Below are 25,863 nucleotides of genomic sequence, written 5' to 3' on the forward strand. Positions count from 1 at the left end.
TATAAAGGAAGAATATAAAACTATTTTATTGACCACTGTTCACCAGTATTTACAATAAAGTAAACAATATACAGTCTGATAACATTCAAATTACTACAAAGTTAGTTTTCACCTGGTCTTCTTGAGACCAAGCGATCCCAAATACTAAAAAGAATGACTCTACAGGTTTAAAGGGCTAGGTTTGGGTAAAGAAGATACATGCACATCAATAGTATAGAAGACTACAAAACATCTGTGAGTTTGTTTAGACATTCATTACGATTCTGTAATAACTATGGAAGTTTATGAATGTTTTATAAAAGCTTTTACCTAATATGGAGGAAGTAGTAGTATCAAATGCTCTCTTGTGATAAATGGAACAAGTTGCAGAAAGCTTTTATTTACTTGCTGTTGATGCAAAACATACTACTTCAAAAAAATATCAAATTTGATTCTTGTTAGAATGTATGCTTCCCACATTGCTAATAAAACAAATTTCAGGTTTTAATATTCATATATATAAAAAAGCAATGCAAACAATTATTGTGCTTCATCTTCTGGGCATGAATGCCAAGTTAGTCGCTCTTCATAAAAAGCGATTACAATCTGAGGACACTTCACGTTAGCTTCTTTGGCCAGCACCAGATCTGCCTCATCAGAGTCTTTCCTGATGTAGAAGAGAGTGGAATTTAAGAAAATGCATAATCATCAATTCAGTAAGTTTAGCAGCTCTTGATAGGTCCTAAGTTCTGAAAAGAATGTCAGCTAGAAATCAGTTTTCAGTATACCTCTCACTGTATCTACCAAGAATTTCCATCCTAATGGCAAAGTTTCATAGCTGCATTTTCCTTCCCTTCCCATATTTTTTTCTGTTTGAAAGTAAAACGCTATTCAAAGGGATCCATTTATACAGTTACCTACTGCAGTATGTAATGAAAGAAGTAAAACTGCCAATTTTGTCTTTTAAAGCATAATCAAAACTTCAAAGTGAGACTTTTAAAAATCAATACCATCAGTCTCAAGAGGTGGTACTTGCATCCAAATTATATTTATTGTCTATGCAAGTAACTTATTGTATTTCCTATTTCTTTTCTTGATGCTGTCTTGGGGTAATACAGCAAACTTTCCAGTCTGACATGCTTCAGATTCCATTTTAAAGCATATGCTACCTTTACAAGTCAGTTTTGTGCATCCGTGCTTGTCTCTGTTTCTTGCCTACAATCAATTATGAAAAACTAACCAACTGCAACTGAACTAAATGAGAAAAAAAAAAAAAAAGCTTTTTGTACATTTCATTTGCGTTTGGTTTATCGCCACAAAAATTCAAAGAGTCACGATATGTATTTTGCATCTCTTCTAAGTTTCACATAAATCATACAGAGAATTTTAAAAGACAGAAGGGATACAGCATCTTCCAAAGCACTAATCTTCAGCAGTCCAGGCATATCACATGACAAGTCATGTCTCTGGAAACCACTCGGTTTTCCTCCATTCAGAAAATTATGCCCTTCTCACAGGCTGTGGAAAGCTATCATTCATCTCATCCCACCATCATAAGAAATCTAACCCCCAGCAAATGTTCATTCAATCTTTTGTATTCTCAACACTAGAAAAAAAAAAATTTTGTCCTGCTTCTTCTCAAAGCCAGAAGTCCTTCTGCCAACACTGTAGCTGATGAAGCTGGTCTCCATCTACCCTCCCAACCTTCGCTTCCCCTCTTACTAGCCAATAATGATAAACCTCTCCTTCATATTGTTCATTCATCATCTCAGTTGCAGCTTCCTCCACTAGTTGCTTCCAATTCCACTTCACTGCACACAGAACAGCTAGCACTATGTTTGCTTAAATGGTTGGCTATCCAGCAGCTGGCTTCTACTTACTGAAACATGTAAAGCTGTATTTCTGCCTGCCATTCCCTCAGCAAGAACACTACTGAGATCCAGTTTTTCCACACATATGCCAATCTTTCCATATTTTATCAGCACTTACCTTTCAAACTTCTACTTCTGTAAAACTGAACCAATAGAAACTAAAGTTACTTAATCCCTCTTCCTTCAAAACCCAAAGTACTAACTGATTACTGAAGCCTTGCTTTTCTAAGAATACAAGGTTAATAAGCAGACTATCAGCTTCTCTGTCTTACTCCTGAAATTAAGTTGTCTCATTAGCCTAAGTGCAACTGTATGCCCTCCCTTAACATGGACAAGAACTGTGGATGTCAGACTCACCATTTCATGAGGAACATAAGCTCTCCACTGCTATCCGTAGCCCCAATTATCCGCTCAGGATCAAGACCCCTTGCAAACCCTCTTGGTTTATCAACCTGTTAAGTAAGATAGAAGATTATCCAGTTTAAGAGAAAATTCTATTTTGACATTAGAGCTAGATATGCACACTCTTGTGTGTGTGCATGTGCGTGTGTATCAGAACAAAAAATATAGCCTTACATAATTATAAAAGCTATAATTATATATAATCGTCTGAAGATGACGTTTTATGAATGAAGATTTTATTTCTCCATGACTGACCTTCAGGTCAAGTCATTTAGATGTATAGTAGCAATGAAGGAATTCTACATCAATGCTTCTAGCACTTATTTCTGAAATCTCAATAGATGAAACAAGTGATCTAAACATCCTTTTAGCAGATAAACAAACAGGCATGGCCAGTAAAAGCAACAAAAGAGGCAAAGCAAAAATCCACTCCTGGAAGTGGGAAAAACACATCCTTTTCTGCAGAACAGTCTTGGGTTCGCTGAAGCCAACTGTGAAACTGCACCCTTGCAGAATGCCTCAACTCTTCTTGGCTCACTGAGATCACACTGGTAGTAAAGAATATCATGACTATTTCCTGTAATAGTTCCTCTCAGTTCACAATATCCTTTTTGCAGACAGTGGCCACTACTGTACCAGATAAGGACACACGATTGACTTTATACAGAAACTAAAATATTCCTTGTATTATTCATCAGCTACTCCCGATGCTTTCCACCTTTTTTGACAGTCACCACACATCCAACAGCTGTCTTCAGTAAACCACCGACACTGCCAACAAGTTTCATTTCAAATTGCTAGTTTGAAAGTTTACAGAGAAAAATGTGAACTACTGAGCACATTATTATATGTGCATTATTTGGTACCTATCAGCACTAAATTTGTCAAATTGTTTGTTCATTTACATTGCAGTAGAAACCCAGACTTTTAAGAAAAGGTAGGCTTTTTCAGTCACCCTTTCTACTCCCTCTCCACCATCATGTCTGGTTCTAATCTAAGCAACTGCCTGGTCTTCACATTTTGCCATCTTGCCACTCACCAATTTTAAATCTCATATACTAAGTATGAAAGCCAAAACAGAACTTCATCTTTGTTCCATTTGTGAACCTTTTGCTCTACTACAAACTACCACTTAGTATCATTCATAAATAACTTAACCAGTCTTACTTTCAATTATTCAGTAAGCATCATGGAACAATGCAAGAACTTTTAGTTATCATGTCAATCAATCACCTTTTACCCATCATTTGGACAGTTTCATTAACCACCATGAATGATTACCCTTTTCAAACCCCAGTTCCAGATGCTGTGTGATTTCTTCACTTTTAAACCCATGTTTGGTCTAATTCTCAAAGTCACAACAGTATTTTGGGGAGGATGGGTATGGAGAGACAGGGAAGAGACTCAAGAAAAACAAAGGTTAGCACATGAACATATACTTACAGAGTCACGCTTTTTCTTTGATTTACTATCATCAGATTCGCTATCTGACAAAGATTTTCTTTTGGCACCATCTGTCTTTTCTTTACCAGCTTTCTGAGAGTTCAGAAAGGCTTCGATTAGCTCTGGACAATCTAGGTTTTCTTCAGGTTCCCATGTGTTGTCAGCACTGAAACACACACACATTTATGTAAAACTAGGGAAAGAAGAAAAACATAAAACTAGCCACGTGGCTCACCTTAAGCAAGTTAATTTTTTCTCATTATGTAAGGCAGGTTTCTTAAACCTAAGGATACTTATCTTGCCATCTTTAGTAACCTTCATGTACTGCATTTGATGACTGAAAGAATTATGCTCTGCTGTTGTTGAAAAACAATGTTCTTAAACTGGAGATAGAGAATAAGCAGCTATATTAACTCCTACAATCTGAGTGGGTGTCCTGGGTTGAGTGAGTGGTGGGGTTTTTTCTGGTGGCAGGGGAGGGGGCTATAGGGGCAGCCCCCTGTGAGAAGCTTCTCAAAGCTCCCCCAGCTCCAAGTCAGCTCCACCTCTGTTTGGAAACTGAGCCCATCAGCTGCGCCTCTGCAATTTCGTATTTAAGAAGGGACGTGGTGACGGGCAGTGGGACTGGTGAGGAGGAGTTGCTGCAGCTGCGTGAACACCAAGGTCAGTGGAGGAACGGAGGAAGAAAGGAGGGGGGAGGTGTGCCATGACGGAGCAGTGTGGGGAACTCTGCGGCCTGTGGGAGGAACTCCCGTCAGAGAAAGTTTGTGGAGGACTGTCTCCTGTGAGAGGGGAACCACGATGGAGCAGGGGGAGCAAGTTCCAGAAGCTCCCCCCACTGAAGAAGGAAGAAGCGGCAGCACTGACTGCACACACACACACCACACCCCCCCCCATTCCCTGCCCCTGTGCCCCTGGGGGAGGAGGTAGAGATATCGGGAGCAGAGCTGAGCCCGGGAAGAAGGGAGGGGTGGGGGGAAGGTGTTCTCAAGATGTGGCAATGCTTCTCACTGTCCTACTCTGTTAAATGTTGTTAGTGTCAGTAATAAATGTATGTTCTTTTTTTCCTTCCCCTAACGAGCCTGCCTTTTGCTCGTGCCCATAAAGGGGGATTTTTTCCCCATCCCAGTCCTATCTCAAACCCCAAGCCTGGCTCTCTGTCCCTTCTTATTGCCAGAAGAGAAGGGAGAGAGAGTGGCTGCGTGGTGGTTGGCTGCCGACCAGGCTCAAAGCACAACAGTGGGATCATAGGATTTAAAGCAAGCAATCCCCACTCTACCAAAACCTACCTGTCCATTCAAACTGACTCCCTTCCCTGGTTCCTCTGAAGACTTCATGCAATCGAAACATATGATACGAACGCTAAGGCTTATGGCAAACAGAATGTACACAACTCTTACTACAAACAGTGTAAGTATATTCATCTAAGCTTCTATGCACAAAGAATGGTCTCAAAAGTTGTCTCAGTGCACTGACATCAACTATACCCAGACCTATCTCCCTCCTTCAGTTGACTACAGGAGGGAGCAAAGGTTCCATGTCTAGAGCTGGGCACTGCAAGTGTTCCAGTGAGTGTGCATTTTGTTAACTAAACTTTTAAGACGTCTGTGAATGTTCCCTACAACAACTAAGCACCTCATCAGTCCTCATGCACAAATACTGCCACAGTGCTACTGCACAAGCAGGATGCCTACAAATTATTTTCAGTTACCAAAACACAGTACAACTTCAAATCAGACCCCTGAATACTAAACACATCGTAGTTTGTGTTGATGTACTTACTACTACACAAATTTCTACCGCAGAAAGTTGCAATGCACTTTGTGAGGTACGCAACAATAATATGACTGCATATGTAACTACTTATGTTCAAATGGTAGGTGGATCACCTTTTTTTTCAGCTAGTAAAGCAGTCTGACAGGAAGTGTCAAGGGAAGGAGGTAGGAGGCACAACTATGTGCCTTATTTAAAAATCAACTTTTAGGTCCACCGTAAGTTTTTCTTGTGCTTCCCTAAGTCCTGAGAAAGACACTCAAAAGATACCTTTCGGGTATGCCTGATGAAGGCAACCATACCACAGAATTCCTTATGCAAATTAATCTAATTTGAGAGCAGTTCAGAAAGTGAATAATAAGCAAACTATCTGCTTTGAATTCATCACTCTAGAGCTGCCTACAGTTTAAATACCTGCAAAATTTCTTACTCAGAAGTAACATTCATTCCTTCACATATGTAACAACTGTCAGCCTATCTATCTATCTTGATAGATACTGACACAAGCTAAATCAAAGAATAGTGGTAAAAGAACAATCACTAAGGACTTGGTAAAAGTCTCAGAACACTTTACGGAGCATAAACACTAAGCTACATAACTTCTGGTTTATTTTCATACTTGACTGCCCCACTTGAATATGCATTTATGGATGTCTTTCCTTCCCCTGAGGTTAAAATGTACCCCCATCACCCAATCCCCTCTCTGCATATTTATTTCACATAAATGGTTAGTATTTAGCATTCTATCTGAAAAAAAAAAAAAAAATAGGTAATGCCTTACTCTGTAAATCCTTTCCACTTCAAGTAGTATTCCACCTTTCCATTGACAACACGTCTGTCCAGGACTTTCTCCACAACAAATTCTTCAGGCTCTGCCTCTTCAACTTTTTTACCTTTGCCATTCTGTTTCTTTCCCATTTTGTGCTACAAAAGAAATTCAGAACGACATTATTCATTCTTTTGCTTTACACAGTTACTTCACTGGCCAAATCCAACTTTGCTCAGTAAACAGCAGAGAATCATCTACTTATTCACACTAAACCCAGCTCAGACTCCTTTTACATTAGGGCATGTGGTCAGGTAACCTGAGCAAGACACGTTAATGTTTTGGGTTTTTTCAGTTGCTTAATGAGATATGCAACACCAGTTTTTAAAAAGGTGAAATATTTTTGTCGATACACTCAGTGCCTCTACTTGTCTTATAAATTTAATTCTCAATGCTACATGCTCAAAAATTTATGAAGCTTCTGAAAGTTATCTCTATGCCTGTGAAAAGGCAGAGGGCAAGAAACAGCATAAGGCAGAAGCAGAGAAAAGTAATAAGGGAACTGTGAAAGTGCATAAAATAGGTAAGTGATGGTACTCAAAAAAAGGTTACTACCTTTACCAAAAAAAAGGAAACGCTGACGGGAGCAAACTTTATGATGTATTGCTACAATAAGCAAAATACTCAACAATCACCTGTAACTGTTGAACAGGATGTATGCTAGAAGCATTCCATTACTGCAGTCCCTTCTCATTCTTAGCCATGCACCAGTGTAACTTACATAGGTCACAAAGGTGCAAAAATTGAAGACAGCTAGACTTAAGTACAGAACTTAACATGTAAATGAAATTTTGCTAACTTAAAAAACTTTGTGTTTTAAGTTTACATTTGATACTTCAAATAATATTAAGTTCTTAAAGTAAATATTACATCCACATCATCCTCAAGGCATTCCCAGTTTAATAAGGCACAATTAAATAGTAATAGAAGGACACATTTCAAAATTTCCTTGTTTGTAATCTTCAAAAGGTTGGAACAAGCCTATCATGTTGTTGTATCACATTTCTGAAGCACTAGCAGACCAAAAGCAGTTTGCTTGCCATTTTGGACTGCACCTTATAAGGAAACAGTTAAAGTGGCAGCCATAAACTAATGGGAGGAATATTAAGCTCCTAAAACATATAGTCATGCAGCACCTTAAATCAAAGTGGACAGAACTAATACCTCACTAATGCACCTCCTATAGAACAGAAAGCAGACAAGCAAAAATCACAGAGCACCTCTATTTGCCTGATGGCCTTTCTCTAATCCTCCCTAGAATGAATATGGGTTAGTTTGAGAATACATTGAAGCAATTTTGAAACGGTCAAATTTTTAGACTGAAGAATTTTGTCTTGATGTGATGAAAGGTAAAAAAAAATGTACATCAGACACAAGAAAAACTGTCTTATTTTTGTAAACTGAAGATTCGATGATTTTTTCTTTCCAAAGCCCTGTCTTTGTACCCCTTATTTTTCATAATTAATTTCTCCCTCCCTCCCCAAAATAACTTTACTCTGGTTAGCAACCCATAAATTGAAAGTGCAAACAACGAAGAGGAGGAAAAGTTTCAAGTTGCTCTTTCCAACAGCAAGTTTCTCTATATGATTACATCTTATGTGACATTTGTTTTGATTTGGAAGCATAGAAGAGAGATTATCTGAAACAGAGCATGTATTTCCAATTAGATACTGCCCGTATATCCCAGGTGTATTTTGACCACAGCATTCATGTCTGAAAAGTATCAACTTAAGCACACTGGCTTTTTTTGCCTCCACACGAAAAATAATGTAAGACTGAAATTGAAGGAAAATAAAAACATGAAGATGTCCAACGCTTCTATGAAGGCAGCTTCTTTCAATAAATGGAAGCGTGAAAAAGAGAAACAGGTAGAGATGAAGAAAACAAAGAAGCAACAAAAGCAGCAGAAGAGAAAAAAAAAAAAAAAAAAAAAGACAGACTCACTATACCATAGTAATAACATTATAATTACTGGTGATGAGGCAAGCAGGCTACAAGTGGGGAAGATCTCCATCTGTGCTCTCTGTTGGAGTACAATTATTCAATTCAATAGAAGATTGTTTCCTGGTATTCTTTTTGGCATCACTAATTCTTGTCACTTAAATGTTTTGGATTTCTGTATCAAAGCAACTTTTTTTTTTTTTTTTTACTTTAAAAGACTTAAGTACCTATAAACTCTTCCACAGAAGAAAATGAATGTCATGGGGTTCTGTATTTTTTTCTTGAAATGCAGTAAGAAATAACAAAATTGAAAGTATGTTGCTTTTTGTTTTAAATATTGGAGATTTAATTAGGTCTCGTGTGCATCAGCACTGCTCTCCAACTCTTGAGCCTTTCCAGCCTATTAAAATACTATTTGATTGCAGAGCCTGCAGAAATACTGAACATTTGTTAAAAACCTGTACATTCTGAGATAATACAAACCAATGTAAATCTTGGCCCACAAGCGAATGTGGCACCTAAAAGGGTACTAAATGCCCACTAGACCCCCGAAGCTCCCTTCTCTAGGCTTGCATGCTGTAAGCTGAAACTTGGGCATTTGGCCACTGAATGCTCATCTATGACTTTGTTTCCCTTTTCTGCATTCAGAAGTCACGTATGACAGATGCACATCTATGGATAATCACTATTTCTTTGAGGGGCAAGATTAAAACATTGATGTGACACCGTGGTAAAGGGTTTTAACGTACAAGAGGTAACAAAATCAGAATTCCAGTTCCAGAGCTACGCTATCGCTTAATACATTTGGGTTTTGCATGCAAATACATAATGAAGCAGAATTAGTTATGGTTCCCATGGGAACCATAACTGATTTTCCTGACCTGTGCAGCAAAATTCTCAACAACATCAAAAGATTAAAAATACTGCATTCACAGATTCTTTCCTCTCCCTGAGGCATCCCCTTCCCAGGCTGGCTAACTCCTCTTCCTCAAACTAGGGAAAAGCAGGCAATCAACTACTAACAGAAAGTTCAGACATTCACCTTGGTGAAATCTTTTAAAATAGTTTGTTCTAATACAATATAAAGGAAGCACTCCATTGCACTTCTAAGCCAGGAGTTAATACAAGTTTTTTATATATCTCAATCTGAGTCAACCAGTAACCATTTCAGTAAATTTAAGAACAGGCCTTTTGGGTGCATTATAAATCAGCTGTCCTGCTATCCAAATTTTGAACTGTACACATGTATTTTTGCTTACTTCCCCACCGCAAACTGAGATGCATCTCACACTATACTTTTTCAGTTCTGTCTTTCACAAAATTATGTATCATTATTAGCTGAATGGTAACCAGCTACCAACTGCCCTTAGAAGTCCATATTTAAATGTCAAGCAAAGCTTTACAGGACTTGAGATCCATGAATGCATCATTAAATGGTCCAGGAGGGGTTGGCATCTGATAATCTCTGCTCCTATGAAATTCAAAGAAACTGTTATTTGTTAAAAATAATTGCAAAAGGCATCTTAACTACGCCACATCATTTCCCAATAATGTTATTTTTCGTTTGTAAAGACTGCCTTTTCTCAGGCAAATAGTTTTCCCCAAATACATCAGGAGAAATTAAATGAATACACGATTTGGATTTTATTTTTTACATATATGATGGATTACATGGTGTGCTGAAAGGAGGCTAAAAAAATCCTTAGCGTTTTCTGCTGTAGGACAAGATGTAATAGTGCAGAGTCCTTTAGTATTTTATTTTTTTTCCCAACAAGTCTCTTTACAAATGGCAGATTTATTAGAGCCAAAGACAATGTCCTTTCTAGTAGCCTTACTTTCTGGATCTGAAATTTTGGTCAGAATAATGCTGGGGAGGGGAGATGTGGATGTATCTTTTAAATGGAGATGCCAAGTTATAAGTGTGAAGAAAAATATGTTGATTAAATCCTTATATACTTTAGGTGTGCATGAACTTACCAATGTAGTTTTATTGGAGGCCATTTTTATTGCAGACTTGCAGAGCTTTTACTAGAAAAATGCATGACAATTAAAAGGAAGTTTACATTACTCAAAGAAAGGCATCCCAATACAATCATGGTCCTTGTTCCAACCCCCATGTATTCACTGCATATAACATTTCTAATGTGGATTAAATCCAGAACAAAAAGTAGGTTACTACTTCGTCCGGCATAACCCAGTAAGGTACCATTATGCTAGCCAGGGTAAGCGATACTGACAAAGTGGTATATAGGGTTGAAAAAAGGTTTTTCCCAAGGCCTTCTAAGGCATAAAGATGTTTCTAGGGAAAAGGGGGAGGACCATCAGGGATGCATATTTCCTTAAACCCAATAGAACAGGAGTTCAGATTCTAGCAGTTAATTGAGATATAGCGAAGTACATTAACTGCGAATCTGGTGGGGAGCAGCTACGTATCTGTGGTGGAATAAGGAGTCACCCATGGCTCTTACATGGTAGTAAATGCTTATAAACAGCAAATATTTATCTTAATGCAACTATAGCGTTGCCTTCTGATTCTCAAGTTTGCAAGAGTTAAGGTCCTAGAGCAACATTAACTCAGCTAAGCTGTACATACTACATATTTAACCTATGCAAATTACGTTGAACACAATCCATCCCCCTTTCCATGTCATTTCTCCTACTGGCCACCTCCTTAGGCATGTATGGTCCCCGCCCCACCGCGAACTATAGAACTGTTAGAATTCCCCATATGCCCAGGCAAGGCAGAAGAGAAAAGTCCTTCAAGGCCAGAAAACCTTCCGGACTCGGCAATCCCGCCCAATTCTCCCCTGACACGGGAGGTGGATCTTGGCAGTCTCGCAGGCGGGGGGGGGGGGGGGGGCGGTTTGAGGTGGGAGCAGGGCCGGGGCGAGGGCCCCAGCGCGGAGGGGCTTGTCTCGTCCCCGTTTGAAAGGCAGGCGAAAGCGGGGGGGGGAGGGAAAGAAACAATAATAATAACGATAGGAAATCCCTCGTGCCTGCCCCGCCAAAAAATAAAGGCAGCCCTGCTGAGGAGGCCTCGCCTCGGGCCTGCGGTGGGCGCCGGCGGGGCCGAACTAACGGGAGTGCCCCAGGCGGCGCAGGGCCGGCCCGCCGCCGGGGCCGGGTGAGGGGCCCCGCCGCGCCCGCCCCGGGCAACCGCCGCCGCCGCCCGGAGGGCCTTGCGCGCCGCGCCCCCGCCGCCACGGCCCCTTCCACGCCGCCTCCCCCACCCCGCCACGTTTCCCCCGGGCCCGGCACATGCCGCCGCCGCCGCCGCCTGCCCGGAGCGGGGACGCCCCGGCCTCGGAGCTCGGCTCTTGGCGGGTTGGCTTTGTCTCCCGAGCGCGTCCGGCGCCGCTGCCCCCGCCCCCCCGGCGCAGCCCTCCTTCCCCGCGGCGAAGCCCGCTCGCTCCCGGGCCGCGGCAGCCCTGCTCCGCCCGTTCCTCCCTCCCCCTCCCGCCACCAAGGAAGCGGCGGCATTGATGGGGGGGGGGGGGGGGGAAAGGCGGGCGGGTTGCGTTCCCGCATCTCCCCGCGGGCGAGGCCCGCGCCGCGGAGGGAAGGGGGAGCCGGGGAGGGGAGGTGGCTGGAGCGAGAGAAAGAGGGAGAGAGAAAGAAGGATACAGACTTCAATGGTGCCCAGCCGCTTGGGTCTCCCGTCTCCTCCTCGCTCTCGCCGTGCGCGCACTGAGCAGCGGCGGCAACAGCGACATCTGAGGGGGGTTGAGGCGGGGGGGGGGGGGGCGTGGGGGAAGGGAAGGGAGGGAAGGCGGGAGGGGGTGGGGAGCGGCGGCGCGGCGCGGCGCAGGGCGGGCGCGGCGGCTGGCGGGGCTGGGCTGGCCGAGCAGTGCGCGCCGGCGGCTGACGGGGCAGAGCGCACGACGCCGCCTCCGCGCGAGCTGCAACCTCCTCCCGTCGTCGCCGCCAGCACAGGAGGGGGGCCAAGACGTCTCTCCAACGGGGGGCTAGCGCAGGACCGCGTCAGGCGTCCAAAAGAAGGAAGATGCCGCGCGGCGACAGAGAAAGCGACTGGGTGAGTTGGAGGGGGGGTGTGTGTGTGTGTGCGGTGCGGGAACGGGCCCGTGTTGGCCGGTAGCTGCAGCCGCCATGATGGCCGCCGCCATGAGGGCGCGTTGGGCTGGAGCGGACGGTGCCCCGCCGCGGAGCGAGGCCCGGCGGTGCGGGGGGGGGGGGGGGGGGCGCGGCCCCGGCGAGCGCCAGCAGCGGGGAGGGCGGTCAGGGAGCACCGGAGGGGTGGGTGAGGGGGTCTGCCTTGGAGCGCGGCCATTTCCCGCGTTGCGGCGGGGAGGCCCAGCCGTTAGTTGCGGGCGTCGGGAGGGGGAAGGGGGGGTTCGGGAAGCGCCGAGGGGACAGGCTCGAAAACTCTTTTTATTAGTGGGGAAAGGGGTCGGACTGAGCCGTGGGGGTTTCGCTCGGGGTGAGGAGCCGCGGGTGGATCCGCGTTGGCTTTCCCCGGGAGCTGGGGGGGGGGGGGGGAAGAAGAGGGGGCGGGAAGAAAGGAGCAGCTCCAGCGCCATTTCCCTGGTGCGCGGGCGGCAGCACTCACCCTTTGTCGCGGTGCGTGCGGGGCCGCTGAAGAGAGAAAAAGGGAGGGAGGGGAGGAAGGAGAGAAGGAAGAACGGACTGCCGAAGCGGGCGGCACGCCCGATGTCGACGGTGCGGGGTAGAGAGGCGCAGGCTGCGGCGAAGTCTGCTTCCCTCCGCTGCCGCCCGGGTCCCCGCGATGTGCCGGCGCTGCCGCCAAAATCTGGGTGGTTACCACTTCTTGCCCGGGCGGAGGGGGAAAGGGGGCCAGGCCGCCGACAACGGGGAGGTTTCAGGGGCACGCTTCGCTTTGCTCCTGCCAGTACTGCAGGTGGCCGCGGGGGGGGGCGATATGAGGCCGCCTCCGGCTAATTATAACCCCTCGCTTTGAGGTTTGAGCCTTCGGGGCCGTTCGGTTATTTCCGGAAAAAAAAAAAAAAAAAAAAAAAAGTGACGGTGCCAGTCGTGATCGGGGCCGTTTCGGCTGCGCTCGGGCACGTATGACGAGTCTCTTCCGTTGTCGGAAATTGCCGAACGGGCTGGATAGGCAATGACTGCTGCGTCGGTTTCTCCGGAAATTGCCGAGGAGGTTGCGAGCGCCATTCTTCTCTGCTTCGGCAAGTTCCGGAAATTGCCGAAGCGAGTCGAATGGGCTTCCATTCCCCTTTCGGCTTTTTCCGGCGACTGTCGAAGCGGATAAGCTCGACGACGACGGCTCCTTCGGCTCATTTCGGAGACAGCCATTACTAACGGAGTTGATGACTTTTTATTACGTGTTAAAAACACGGAGGGGTGTTATATAGAACTGCTGCTTCTTTGGAGATATTTAAGCAGTAGATTTAAGCTTTTTTTTTTTTAAAAAACCCTAAAACCTCGGAGCGAGCCTGGGCTGGAGAAGGAGGGCGCTAGCTCTAGGTGGAGCTGAATTTCAAATTACGTAACAGTTAAGGCAGCCATTACTGACCAGTTGTACGGTACTCTCAAGCCGGAATACATAAACCATGAAGAATATGGTACGTGAAAAGGGAAAATTCAGAGTTTGCTTTTTAAGGAGGGTGGGACGTTGGGTTATGCGTGCGGAGTGAATTTTTTTCCGGGTCTGGGCGTTGCGAGCTGGCTTGAGCCCTTGTCAGCGCGGGTCTGGGTGCCGCTGCTGGCCGCCGGTGGGTGTGCTGCGGGGGGGGGGTGTGTGTGCTGGGGGGGGGCTGGGTGTCTGTCCACTGGGGAAGCGTTAGCGGGGAGGAAGGTTCTGGAAGCGGCGGTTGGGGCTAACGCGCAGCCGAGAGAGGCGGCGGAAGCTGCGGTAGCTGCGCGTGGCGGGTGGCGAGTTCTTAAATGGCTTGACGTGGCCGTTAGCCGCGCCGCCGTTAAGGCGGCGGGCACACGGCTATGGAGGTCGGACGGTCGCCTTTGCCCTGCCAGGTGCTGACCGGCCGGGGCGGCGCTGCTGGTAATGGCGGTGCCGAGGGGGAGGGGTAAAATGGCGGCGCCGAGACTCCCGCCGGTGCGGGAGGCTGTGAGGATCGCTCCGAGGGCGAGAAAGCGAGTGGGGCGAGAGGGCAGGTGTGGTAGTCTGGGACCAGCGGGGGTCGGAAAAGAGCGCTTGCAAGTTCTTCCTGGCACCGTGTGTGTAGGTGTACGCTAGAGGCGGTTTGTAGCACTTGGTTTCTGTTCAGGCTGAGGACTCGACTGTTATTTTGTTGGTGGTGTTTTTTTTTGGGGGGTGGGGGGGTGCGTTTTGTTTTGTTTTCATCGGGGGTCGGTGGTTCCAGACGTTCTTTCCTTCGCGCTGCATCGCTGTCCCTGGAGGTGACGGCGGCTTTTGGGCGCCATTTTCCCCATCTAGCTGCGGGGGCCCCTGTTTTCCTGATACCCGCCACATGGCGGAGCCGGCACGGTAACCGCCTCGCTCCTGATCACATCAGGCGGCGGGGGAAGGGGGACGACACTGGCTGTTGGATAGCAAAAAACCCCGTAGAACGTCTAGGGACTAACGGGGCTCTTGGCGGGGGGGGGAGGGAGGGAGGGTTCGGCGGCGGGAACAGTGTCTTTCTGATTTGGAACCAGCAAACCCAGCTTTGCTTTTGGCAAGCCTAGCCATAGTCGTTGAGAGATCCCACTTGGCTGTCTCTATTAACCATTTTTGTGACTCGGGTTCTTAACACGGCAGAAGTCTGTGGTCAGCTTAGAGTATTTGTGCACCCATTTTTGATACATATAACATACTTACTTGAACTGATGATGAGCTTTCCAGCAAAGGCTATGCATTTTCCAGTCTTTGAAGTGTTGCTTTAAGCCTGTGTGGAAGCACTCATGATTCTACAGAGTTCATAAAGATTTCGTTTCGCACTTAGTTCTTGCCATAGAGCATACAATGGAAATCTTGAAAGATGTTTTTCTTCCAAATTCTATATTGTGGGCCTCGGTGGGGGTGGGTTGTATGTGTAGGGGGGTTGTTTTTACCAAATGAGGATTTTCATGAAGATTGAGAGGGACTGGAGTGATAATAATTCTTATCATACATTTTACAGCTTCAGCATAAACTTCAGGGTCCAGAGAGCTCTGACCATCTGGTCGGGAGGTTGACACTAGACTAACCAGTTTCTTGAAACTGATACATTCAAGACAAATACTCTCTCTATGTCCAGAGGCTGTTGCATGCGTTAGTGAAACAACATGTTTATGATACTGTCACACAGTGGTTTTAATTGAAGAACCGGTAGCGAATTTTGTTCCTGCCATATCCTGACATGTGTGGTGCCTAGATTTTGTTTTGGGTAGGGCATGTACTGCATGATACTTAATACACAGTAGATCACAGTTTCTAAGAACTCATACATCTGTGACGTGTATTATTATTCTGTTTAATGTTCACTAGTAATGTGTAGTATATGTGTGTCCTTTAAAAAACAAATGCAGTCGTTACAGCTGACAGATACCGTTCTTGAGTTTCATTTACACATTTATAACTGTTTTCAGAGGTAAACCTAACACTGGAAAAATCCTATCTGCCTACTAAATTTGCTTGAGTCTCATTTTTATTAGATATAAAAGTACATTATTAAGACGTGTAATAGTTGATTATATAGGGAAAAGTGTGAGACTATGAAACTGTAGGAAATAGTCCCTCATTTTCAAGCAGCAGAACTGAAGTAATTTGAAGGAAGGATTTTTTTGGCAGTATTGTTGTTTAAAATTATTTCTTTGCTAGCCTACTGAAATTACATAGCAGAGTAGACTTGCAGCATATGACATTTTAGTCCAGGTCTGGTACACAGCATCCTCTTTTTTCTTTCTAAGAGATGGAGGTGGAAGGCAACTTGACACAACATGGCTTTTAAACTCTTGTGTCTAATTTTGCCTGTCTGTACAAGGAAGGGACAGTAATAGCTTCCTCTGTTAGAAGAAAAAATACTGGATCAACAGCAGATTCCAGCTGTTTTTAGGAGACATTTAAACTGATCTTTTTCAAACATAGTTTTTATTACGGGGGGGTGGGGGGAAGTTTGTTTTTTCTAATGGTTGACTTCCTTTTCAGACTGCAGTATCTCAGGTTGGTAATAGGGTGATGCATTTTGAACAAGACATGATTCAGTATTACCCACAGTAGCTGTCTTTCTGTTATATGCATCTAGATCCAGGCCTGCCTTGGACCACCTCAGAAAACATACTGATCTACATGCACTTTTAAAAGCATTTGTGCACTGAACTATTCTGCTTATTTCTCAAATCTCATTGTTTGTCATTGGTTGTCTAATTTCCTTTTTACATTTATCTTAATGTCCAGTGCGTCCTTGGTCATTTTGTGTCTGTCAGTTACAGTTAACTATGCAGTGTTTGGATTGCTTAAAAAACAACGATCACCCTAAAGAAAACAAAACCAAACACCCAAGCACGTTTTCTTGATTTTTAAAATTAGTTAACAGTATAAAGCTGAAATAATAGTTGTTTGAGTTCTTGTCCCTAACAGGACGGTTTGCTTTCAGACAACATTCTGAAATCTTAAATTTTGTGGAAGGAGACTACTTTTTAGTGCATTTTCTTCGTTGTTGCTGCATGACACATGAAATTGCAAAACGTAGGATCTAGTGAAAGTTAGTATAAAGGTATTTTTAAATGATGGAGGTTGGAAGGTTGTCCTTCCCACTTTGCTATCATACCACATACAAAATAGTGAATGTGCAATACCTTATTATTGGTCAGGCATTTTTTTTTTTCTATTGATGTATTGTCGTCACAGCAGAAATTTCTGTTGAACAAGGATAGTGATCATTTCTCTGAAAGGTAATACTATAAAGTCTTGCTGAAAGCATGATTTATATTAGTGGATGCATATATGAATATATTATTCACGTTTTTTTTTAAAGGGAGCCCACTTATTTTTGATACTGCTGCTGTTGAGGGTGGATAGGTTCACCACTAATTCAAACAGTTCAGGATCCCAGATCAATTTTGCAGATGCTCTAGCTTTCATTCGTTTTCATAATTGATGAGAAAATATGAATCAGTGACCCATTTTAGAACATCTTTGGCTGTATCTTCATTTGTTTTTATTTTTAATGGCTTGGGAAAACAGCATGGTAGTATTTGTGTACAACAGTGTGAGCCAGAATGTTTTTAAAAAATAAATACCACCTGGAATAGAGTCAGACAGTATTAATGAATTTGTATTGTACGAAATGAGAACTTTTGGGTTTGTTTTTCTTTACCTTTTATTTAAAAAGCATCTTCTAAGGATCTTTGAAAAGACTATTCTGGAAGTCTTTGAGTGTGTTTCCTTGTTCTTAATATTTGGAGGAAGAGATGGGAAGAAGCACATTATTAAAATCTAAATCATAAAAGTAGACCCATAGAATTGCGTAATTTGCTTAATTTGTTGAATAGTGGTAGAACATTCAGAAGAGCCAAGCCTAATTTTGAAAAATATGTCTTACTGAAAGTTTCTGACACTTAAGAAAGGCTTACTTATCTAGTTATGCTGATGCAGAGAAGGTATTGTTAATTATATTAATGTAATCTTATTTTCTGTGATAGAGGGAAAAGGAGCAGTTCCGCAAACTGTTTATTGGAGGCTTAAGCTTTGAAACAACAGAGGAAAGCTTGAGAAGTTACTATGAGCAATGGGGAAAGCTTACAGACTGTGTGGTAAGTTTGGCATACTAATGCACAATGAACAATTAGAAGTTGTAAAAGTGGGGAGTTTGTTTTCTGGATAGCTTAATGAAAAGATGGAATATTCAATTTTCTCAGGTGTACAGTTGGTTGGCTTATACATTATTCAGTCATTGAAGTTTTGTACAGACTGCCCTTGCAAACTCTGTTGGTAAACTTAGGGAGCATTCATAGTCTGTTTCCTGTAAAATCTCCTAGATAAGCTTCTGGTTTTAACAGTTTAAAGTTGACTTGGGTGTCATTGGCTGAAGTGCATTAGGGAGTGATTACACAGAGCGTCACTGCATCTGTGTGACTGGTAACATTTGGCAGAAAGCTGGTATCATGGTAAACAGCCTCAGTAAAGCTGGAAAAGAATGTCTTCCCTGTGTGGTGTTTTCATGGAATCATTTAGGTTGAAAAGGACCCTTAAGGTCGAGTCCAACCGTAAACCTAACATTACCAAGTCTACCACAAAACCATGTCCTTAAACTCCACTTTTATACGTCTTTTAAAAACCTCCAGGCATGGTGACTCTTGCATAAATTCATCCACTCAATTTGTTTTGGGAACAGTAAATACATAAAACACAAATTGAAAGCCTGTGGTCTTCAGAAAGCTTAAAAGAAATCATGTGTTTAATTTTTTTGAGAAGATAAATATAAACATCACTGATAGAGCAGCATTTCTGATTTACAGTAGAGTGTTGCGAGAACAATCATGGTTTGGATTTCTGTGATGCTAAGCAGAGCTGTTCATGTACTTAATCAGCATAGCCAGCTACTTTATTATAATTCTATTTTGAAATCAAATCAAGGAAAATTTAAGTTAAGTTTGTATGTTTTCTCCAAGTGTTGTTAGTGTTAAACTTAATATGAGACAGGTAGACATGGTTTAAATGCATTTATTATTTTTAGGTAATGAGGGATCCTGCAAGCAAAAGATCAAGGGGGTTTGGTTTCGTAACTTTCTCTTCCATGGCTGAAGTTGATGCAGCCATGGCTGCAAGGCCTCACACAATTGATGGAAGGGTGGTTGAGCCTAAGAGAGCTGTGGCCAGAGAGGTAAGTATGGCTTTGAAAGCAGATACTTTTCATACTTAAAAAAAGGAATCGGTTTTGATCAGACAGTTAATGCTTTGTTCTTGTTTGAAATTGCTTGGATTTAAATTATCTAGTTAAAAAGTTGTAGTAGGGCACTATTGGTCTGTTGAATGGCACTATTACATAAATGGCTTTTACTACAGTGAATTAAGTTATTCTGGTTGTAGAATCGTGCCTGCAGCTGGGGTCTGAAAACATGTTGAATGCCTGTAATTATGCAAATTCCAAACTAATTCTTCTCCAGAATGGTTACTGTCACTAGACCTCAAATTAATAAAGTCCTGTTAATCTCTCCTGACTCTGTTCCAAGATCTTTTGGGGTATTTCTAAAAGGTACATAACTGAAGTGATTAGAAAAAAGGAATGTAGTTGGGAAACGGTTATTCTCTCCAGTGGCGGTGTACAGAAATCAGCTTAAGACTATGGGTTTACACCCAGGTGTATTTGCTTTTAAACTTCAGGGTACAAATTAGGTGTGTGCACAGGAGTGCAGTGCACCTGTAAACTTTTCAGCCAGGTTACTGTGACACAGTGAAGAATCTAGGTGACTTCTGTTTACCATGTTGTGGGACCTCTGGGAGGGTTTACCAGTTTAAAGTTGGACCCAGCTGTTTAATGCCTTTGGACTGATGAACTGGAATTGAATGAGCTGTCCCAGAGGTCAAGGGAAATGGAAATCTTAACCACTGGTACCCCTGTTAGCTATCCCAGTTTTCTTTCTATTCCCTGCAGAGAATGCAGGGTTGGTTAGCATTTGGAAAAAGGTAATTAAAGCAGCCTAAGTGCATACTGTTTGTACACACAAAGATATTGGTAAGCTTTAGGAATAAGTTGTTCTTACCTAGTGCAGCAGCTTGGATATCATGCTCAAAGTGTAAAAAACACCCATGAATGTGAGGAGTTGTCTTTGTATTTTGAATAGGGGTTAAAATGCACAGCTGTGGAATCACTGAGGTCGAAGGACGTTTGCTGTTGATACCAGTGGAATGTGGATTTTACTGCTGTTGGGGAAATAGGCAGAGGAAGCTGACACATCTTTGTTTCAGTTACAAAAGTTGCGCTTGAGTTCAAGTTGTTGAATACTTGCATTTCTTTCAAACAGTTGATCTTATGTTTTCTCCAAGTATGTTTAAAGGCCTTTTGTTTACTTTTGTGCATTTCATATTTTTTTGTGAAATTGTTTTTCTTGGTAGTAATTTAAAGGATTCTTTTAACAGGAATCTGGAAAACCTGGTGCTCATGTTACTGTGAAAAAACTATTTGTTGGTGGTATTAAAGAGGACACTGAGGAGCACCACCTTCGTGACTACTTCGAGGAATATGGAAAAATCGACACTATTGAAATCATTACTGACAGGCAGTCTGGTAAAAAGAGAGGGTTTGGATTTGTTACATTTGATGACCATGATCCTGTGGATAAAATTGTATGTAAGTACACTTCATTTCACTCTTTCATTTGATAGTATTAATCCTTGTAGTTATGGTAATTCTGTGAAGCTAAATTTAAATCTTGGTAATTGAGTAGAGCTAAACTTGAACTACAGAGATAATGGGATTAGTTATGTGCATGAATATTTGCTACATTGTAGCTTTGGTGAATTGTGTGGGAACATGTATTTTAAATAAGATTTGGCAGCTTTGCTTAAAATGTATATGGTATTTTGTGCTTTTTAAATTACATGGAATATGGGTTAATTTGAAAATTATTTCATTTGTGGAAGCCTGATACTCTTACTTATTGCCAGATCAGTACTTAAATGCTGATGGTATCTTATTTGATGTGGTTACAGTGCAGAAGTATCACACCATCAATGGCCATAATGCAGAAGTAAGGAAAGCTCTCTCTAGACAGGAAATGCAGGAAGTTCAGAACTCTAGGAGCGGGAGAGGAGGTATGTGCAAGTAACAGTTAATGGTTTGTTGTTGATTTTTGTGTTCGCTTTCCATGATTTCACTGTTTATAAATGTTACAGGGAACTTCGGTTTTGGTGATGCACGTGGAGGTGGTGGCAACTTTGGTCCAGGGCCTGGCAGCAATTTCAGAGGGGGAGCCGGTAAGACAGGCATGTTTGTAGCATTTTTTTTTTCTCCCTTATTTATACTGTCTGGTTCTGGGTAAATTTGTAAACTACTGATGTTTAAATGCAGCTATAGCAGTTAGAGAAGTTTTGGGGAAAATAAATTGGAAACCTCTTTGTAGTACACAAATCGGTTGTGTGGATATTTAGTAAAATGAAGATATTCTACTTTTTTTAAAGGACTTTATTAAAAGCCAAAATTAACATAAAATTAATTTTGTTAATGAATTCAGAGATTTCTGCTCTGTAATTCTATGCAGCACTTGCCAGACCTTTACAGTGCAAGGGCTGTGTCCAGAATTAAAACTGGATACCTTACGAATGCAAGAAAATAGAATATACAGAGCAATGATTGGATGTTATTTCACGTATATTTTTCTAAATTCAAGTGTACATGTGTTTAATCAATGATGTCTGAGATTTAGTCCTTAAATTCATAGGGGTTTGAGAATTCAGCGTATGGGTAAAGTGAAATACTTTGTTTTTTTTTTCCCCAACAGATGGATATGGAAGTGGCCGTGGATTTGGTGATGGATATAACGGATATGGTGGAGGACCTGGAGGTTAGTTTATTTTGGTGGTGGTGGTTTTTCTCTCATTCAGAAACCTTTTAACATTCACTTCCCATTTGTATAAAACATATTAATTGCCAAAGCCATTTTGTTGGCTTTAGGAATCACACGTGGCCGTTGGCTCATGTTAAACCTTTATATAGCAAATTGTATGGTTATTTCTTGGACAACCATGCCCTTTTCTTTTAAAATAGCAGTGTTTCTTAAATTTCCTGAAAAATCAGTATCTTAATTAAGCCTCTTAATTGAGGCTTTTAGGCAGTCTGACTGGTGGGTTTTGACCACAATTCAGTTGGGGTGGGAGTTGGTATTTATGTGCCTTTTAAAATACTGCTAATAGAAGTAAATTTTCAAAACCCCTGCCCTTCTGTAGACTTCCGAACAGAAAATTAACCTCCAATTCTACACTGAAAAGTTTATTTTAAAGGGTTATATTGTCGTAGGTGGCAACTTTGGTGGCAGTCCTGGTTATGGAGGAGGAAGAGGAGGATATGGTGGAGGAGGACCTGGATATGGCAACCAGGGTGGGGGCTATGGAGGTGGTTATGACAACTATGGAGGAGGTAACCTGCTGGCTTGAAATGACCAGACATTTCAGTTGTAAATTATTGCTAGTCTTTGAGATTGGGGGTGGGGGTGTTGTAAATGTTGTCTAAGGAAGCTCTTGTTTCCCAAACAAGTATGAAATAGCAGTTCATTGCATACACTGCTGGAATACCTGTGTGATTTTGTACTTTACTTGAAATTCTAACGATGGGGTAACTTGGTGAATGCTCTGTGCGTTTTAGATCATCTAGATATTTCTCCACTTTTGTATTGATAACGCAGGCAATTATGGAAGTGGAAACTATAATGATTTTGGAAACTACAACCAACAACCTTCAAATTATGGTCCAATGAAGAGTGGAAATTTTGGTGGCAGCCGGAACATGGGGGGACCATATGGTGGAGGTATTGTATATGTCCTGACCTGCCTTGGAGCCAGAGTGGGTGGGCTTTAGCTTTTTGGGGAGGTGGAATGGAAGATAGAACAGGGAGTAACTGTTTTGAACTAAAAGAGGATGGATTGAGATACAAGGAAATTTTTTCCTGTGCGGGCGGTGAGGCGCTGGCCCAGGGTGCCCAGAGCAGCTGTGGGTGCCCCCTCCCTGGAAGGGTTCAAGGCCAGGTTGGACGGGGCTGGGAGCACCCTGGGCTGGGGGAAGGGGGCCCTGCCCGGGGCAGGGCGGCTGGGACTAGGTGAGCTTTAAGGTCCCTTCCAACCTGAAGTATGCTATGATTGTAAGGTTGATATGTAGAAATCTTTAAACTTCTGCGATAGATGGACTGCAGTACCAGTGTTCTTTCTGCAAGTTGGCTACAATGTCTAATCTTGAGACTATAAAGTTTGTCTTGGGGAAAATTATTACTACTATTTTTTAAAAGATAAATAAAAAGATACTTACTTTTTCCAGAATACTATGAAATATTTTTCAGCTCCTGGTTTGTAAAGATTGTAGCAAAGTTTCATGCTCTTTCTGTCAGCTGGCATTATTTATAAAGAGTCTAGTTAATGTCCACTGAACATGCTGGGATTTCTTTTTTGGCCTCCCCCTCCCCCCTTTGTTGTAGCATCATTTTTTTTCTGACATTTTCTGCTGCTTGTTGTCTAAAAGTTATTCAGTGTGGTATGTAAAGCCTGTGAAATGGAATCTGAAACATGAGGCCCTTTCCTGTAAGGTTTAGCATGGAAGTAAAGTCAGCCCTCACAGGCTTAAGACAGTACAGTGCATCAAATTACATGCAACACTGTTAAATCTTCTAAGATTTCAGCATGCAGTTCTTGGAGGTTCTATAGAAGAAGACAGTGAAATGTTTAAAATCTTCATTATATGTGCCATCTCTGGAAGTAAAGTGGGTGTTGATTTTCATACAGAATCAAAAGCATTCCTAGATTTAAAAAGTGAACTGATGTAAATGTTCTGTTCCTTCTTTTGCAATTCCAGGAAACTATGGTCCCGGGGGCAGTGGAGGAAGTGGTGGATATGGAGGGAGGAGCCGTTACTGAGTTTCTGCAAGCATGCCATGGGTAAGTATGTTTTTAAGTATTAAAATTGCAGTGATTCGTGAGAGTAGCTGCAGGAGTTAAAAGCTTTTTAGGATCATATTATCTTTCCTTTAAAAAATGGTTAGATGAACAATTTCATAACCTATTTTTTTACTCTTTACTTCTGTTGAAACAGGCTTCACTGTATAAATAGGAGAGGATGAGAGCCCAGAGGTAACAGAACAGCTTCAGGTTATCGAAATAACAATGTTAAGGAAACACTTATCTCAGTCATGCATAAATATGCAGTGATATGGCAGAAGACACCAGAGCAGATGCAGAGAGCCATTTTGTGAATGGATTTGGATTATTTAATAACATTACCTTACTGTGGAGGAAGGATTGTAAAAATGCCTTTGAGACAGTTTCTTAGCTTTTTAATTGTTGTTTCTTTCTAGTGGTCTTTGTAAGTGTAGAAGCATTCCTTTGATAATGTTAAATTTGTAAGTTTCAGGTGACATGTGAAACCTTTTTTAAGATTTTTCTCAAAGTTTTGAAAAGCTATTAGCCAGGATCATGGTGTAATAAGACATAACGTTTTCCTTTTAAAAATTTAAGTGCGTGTGTAGAGTTAAGAAGCTGTTGTACATTTATGATTTAATAAAATAATTCTAAAGGAAATATTGTGTAATTTTAGATTTTTTTTTTAATATTGTAAAATAAGGCAAGGAGTGGGTAGTATAAGGTCCCACAAATAATATAAAGCTATTGTTGTACATGTAAAATTAAATGCTGGTCAGAAAAAAGTATGTTGTCTGTAAATGATCAGGTTTAAAGTATCTAGATAACTTAAGGGATATCTCTGCAAGGAGAAACACCTTTTTAGATCTTTTAGATGCTGCTTCTTCAATGGCAAGGAAAGGAAATATCCCCAGCGAGGTACTCTTCCAGGGACACAGGTCTAGTACAAGAGAACTCTTGAAAACGTCACTAAGTTCAGCCAGTCTTAAAAAGCTGCGCTGTATTTCTGCAAAGCTTTAACTACAGTAGTTATAAGGATGCCAACGAAGGCTGAGGGTGTAGAGCAAAATAGTTCTAAGCTTCAGTTAAACTTCTTTAGGTAAGATCTTATTTACTTTTCCTTTCTTAATGTTCCAAACCCAAGAAACTAATATTGTATGACAGTATTCTTTCAGTATAGTGATTATCGTTATCTAGTTTAACATAGCAATGAATTGAGTTAACAATTACCAATTGAAAAGAAATTTGTGAATCCTGTTTTCTTGTATTATTAAATTTTTTACAAACAAATTTTTGTTAATTTCAGCTACTTAACATATTTTTTTCCTACTGGAATCTAGCTATGATATGAACCCTGGACAAGCATAGACTGCTGCCACTGTACACTGCTACAGTTGAACAAATGAGACCTGCAAGTGTCCATTAGTAAAGCTTTGCAAGGGTTCCATCCCTGGTGTTGGTAGTTAAAATGGTAGGTCACAAGTTAATTAAATCATACAACTTTATTTTTGCATCCTGCAACATTTTATTTTTTCTTGGGAGTCTATGCATTATGGTGGTTGCAAGGTAATGCAATGAAGGTAGTTCTGTGCTGTTGAAAATGAGCTATGTTGTTATGTGTCTTGTCTACTGTAATCTATTTTCTATAACACGTTTCATCCTGAAGGTTCCCAAGTAACTGTAGACTGTTTACGTGTAAGGAAAAAAAAATTGCACCACAGAATACATCTGCCACTGTGAAGGAATGTGTCGTCCATTCTTTTAACAACTGCATAAGCAGTTCTGTAGGAGGGGAAGTGAAAACTTCAAATGAAACTGCAGGTGGTATTTCACAAGTGTATAATGTAATTATGTAAATTGGAATTTGGCTAGAATGTTGAGGTTTCCACCATTTTTTATAGTTCTTGCAGCTAATAAACCTTAGTGCCAAATTCAGTCAGCCTTACTCTCACTGCATTGAATGTTTGCACCTCAAATTAATGAAAATTAATCAAATAATGAGTTATTCAGAGTAAGGGTGGCATACTCGACTAGATTTGGTTTTTAAACAAAAATCAACAAAACCCATCCAAAAAAATAAAAAAAAGGCAACAAAAAAAATGCCCTAATTCCAAAGTTCCATTGCCTTTAAA

General features: G+C 41.9%; 2 protein-coding genes across 14 annotated transcripts in view; one reads left to right on the forward strand and one right to left on the reverse strand.

The window, feature by feature from the left end:
• CBX3 (chromobox 3) lies at positions 1–13,312 on the reverse strand. Of its 4 annotated transcripts, none has more exons than XM_032991427.2 (6): positions 12,803–13,312; positions 10,213–10,263; positions 6,250–6,392; positions 3,696–3,861; positions 2,208–2,302; positions 1–646 (listed from the first exon to the last, which is right to left on the reverse strand). In XM_032991427.2, exons 2-6 carry the CDS (start codon positions 10,234–10,236, stop codon positions 520–522), a joined length of 555 nt encoding a protein of 184 aa, XP_032847318.1. In that variant the 5' UTR covers positions 10,237–10,263; positions 12,803–13,312; the 3' UTR covers positions 1–519. The 4 variants fall into 4 exon arrangements, with proteins under 4 accessions (XP_032847318.1, XP_042657778.1, XP_032847319.1 ...); XM_042801844.1 differs by lacking the exon at positions 12,803–13,312 and adding an exon at positions 11,864–11,970; XM_032991428.2 differs by lacking the exon at positions 10,213–10,263.
• Positions 12,026–25,863, forward strand: part of HNRNPA2B1 (heterogeneous nuclear ribonucleoprotein A2/B1) — a 17,444-nt gene continuing 3,606 nt past the window's right edge. The window contains exons 1-11 of one of the 10 annotated variants that reach the window (XM_042801841.1): positions 12,026–12,268; positions 17,815–17,925; positions 18,849–18,995; positions 20,252–20,462; positions 20,825–20,926; positions 21,008–21,097; positions 21,613–21,675; positions 22,128–22,247; positions 22,513–22,635; positions 23,670–23,752; positions 23,907–24,391. In XM_042801841.1, the coding sequence (XP_042657775.1) occupies positions 12,239–12,268; positions 17,815–17,925; positions 18,849–18,995; positions 20,252–20,462; positions 20,825–20,926; positions 21,008–21,097; positions 21,613–21,675; positions 22,128–22,247; positions 22,513–22,635; positions 23,670–23,731 (1,059 nt within the window). In that variant the 5' untranslated portion in view covers positions 12,026–12,238 and the 3' untranslated portion in view covers positions 23,732–23,752; positions 23,907–24,391. Of the gene's footprint in view, positions 12,269–13,526; positions 13,794–14,154; positions 14,203–17,814; positions 17,926–18,848; positions 18,996–20,251; positions 20,463–20,824; positions 20,927–21,007; positions 21,098–21,612; positions 21,676–22,127; positions 22,248–22,512; positions 22,636–23,669; positions 23,753–23,906; positions 24,392–25,071; positions 25,832–25,863 lie in introns of those variants that run through there. The other 9 variants (XM_042801842.1, XM_032991426.2, XR_004406894.2 and 6 more) reach the window with 9 other exon arrangements.

This window comes from Tyto alba, unplaced genomic scaffold, assembly GCF_018691265.1.
Source record: "Tyto alba isolate M040663 unplaced genomic scaffold, T.alba_DEE_v4.0 Super-Scaffold_38, whole genome shotgun sequence".
Lineage (NCBI taxonomy): Eukaryota > Metazoa > Chordata > Aves > Strigiformes > Tytonidae > Tyto > Tyto alba.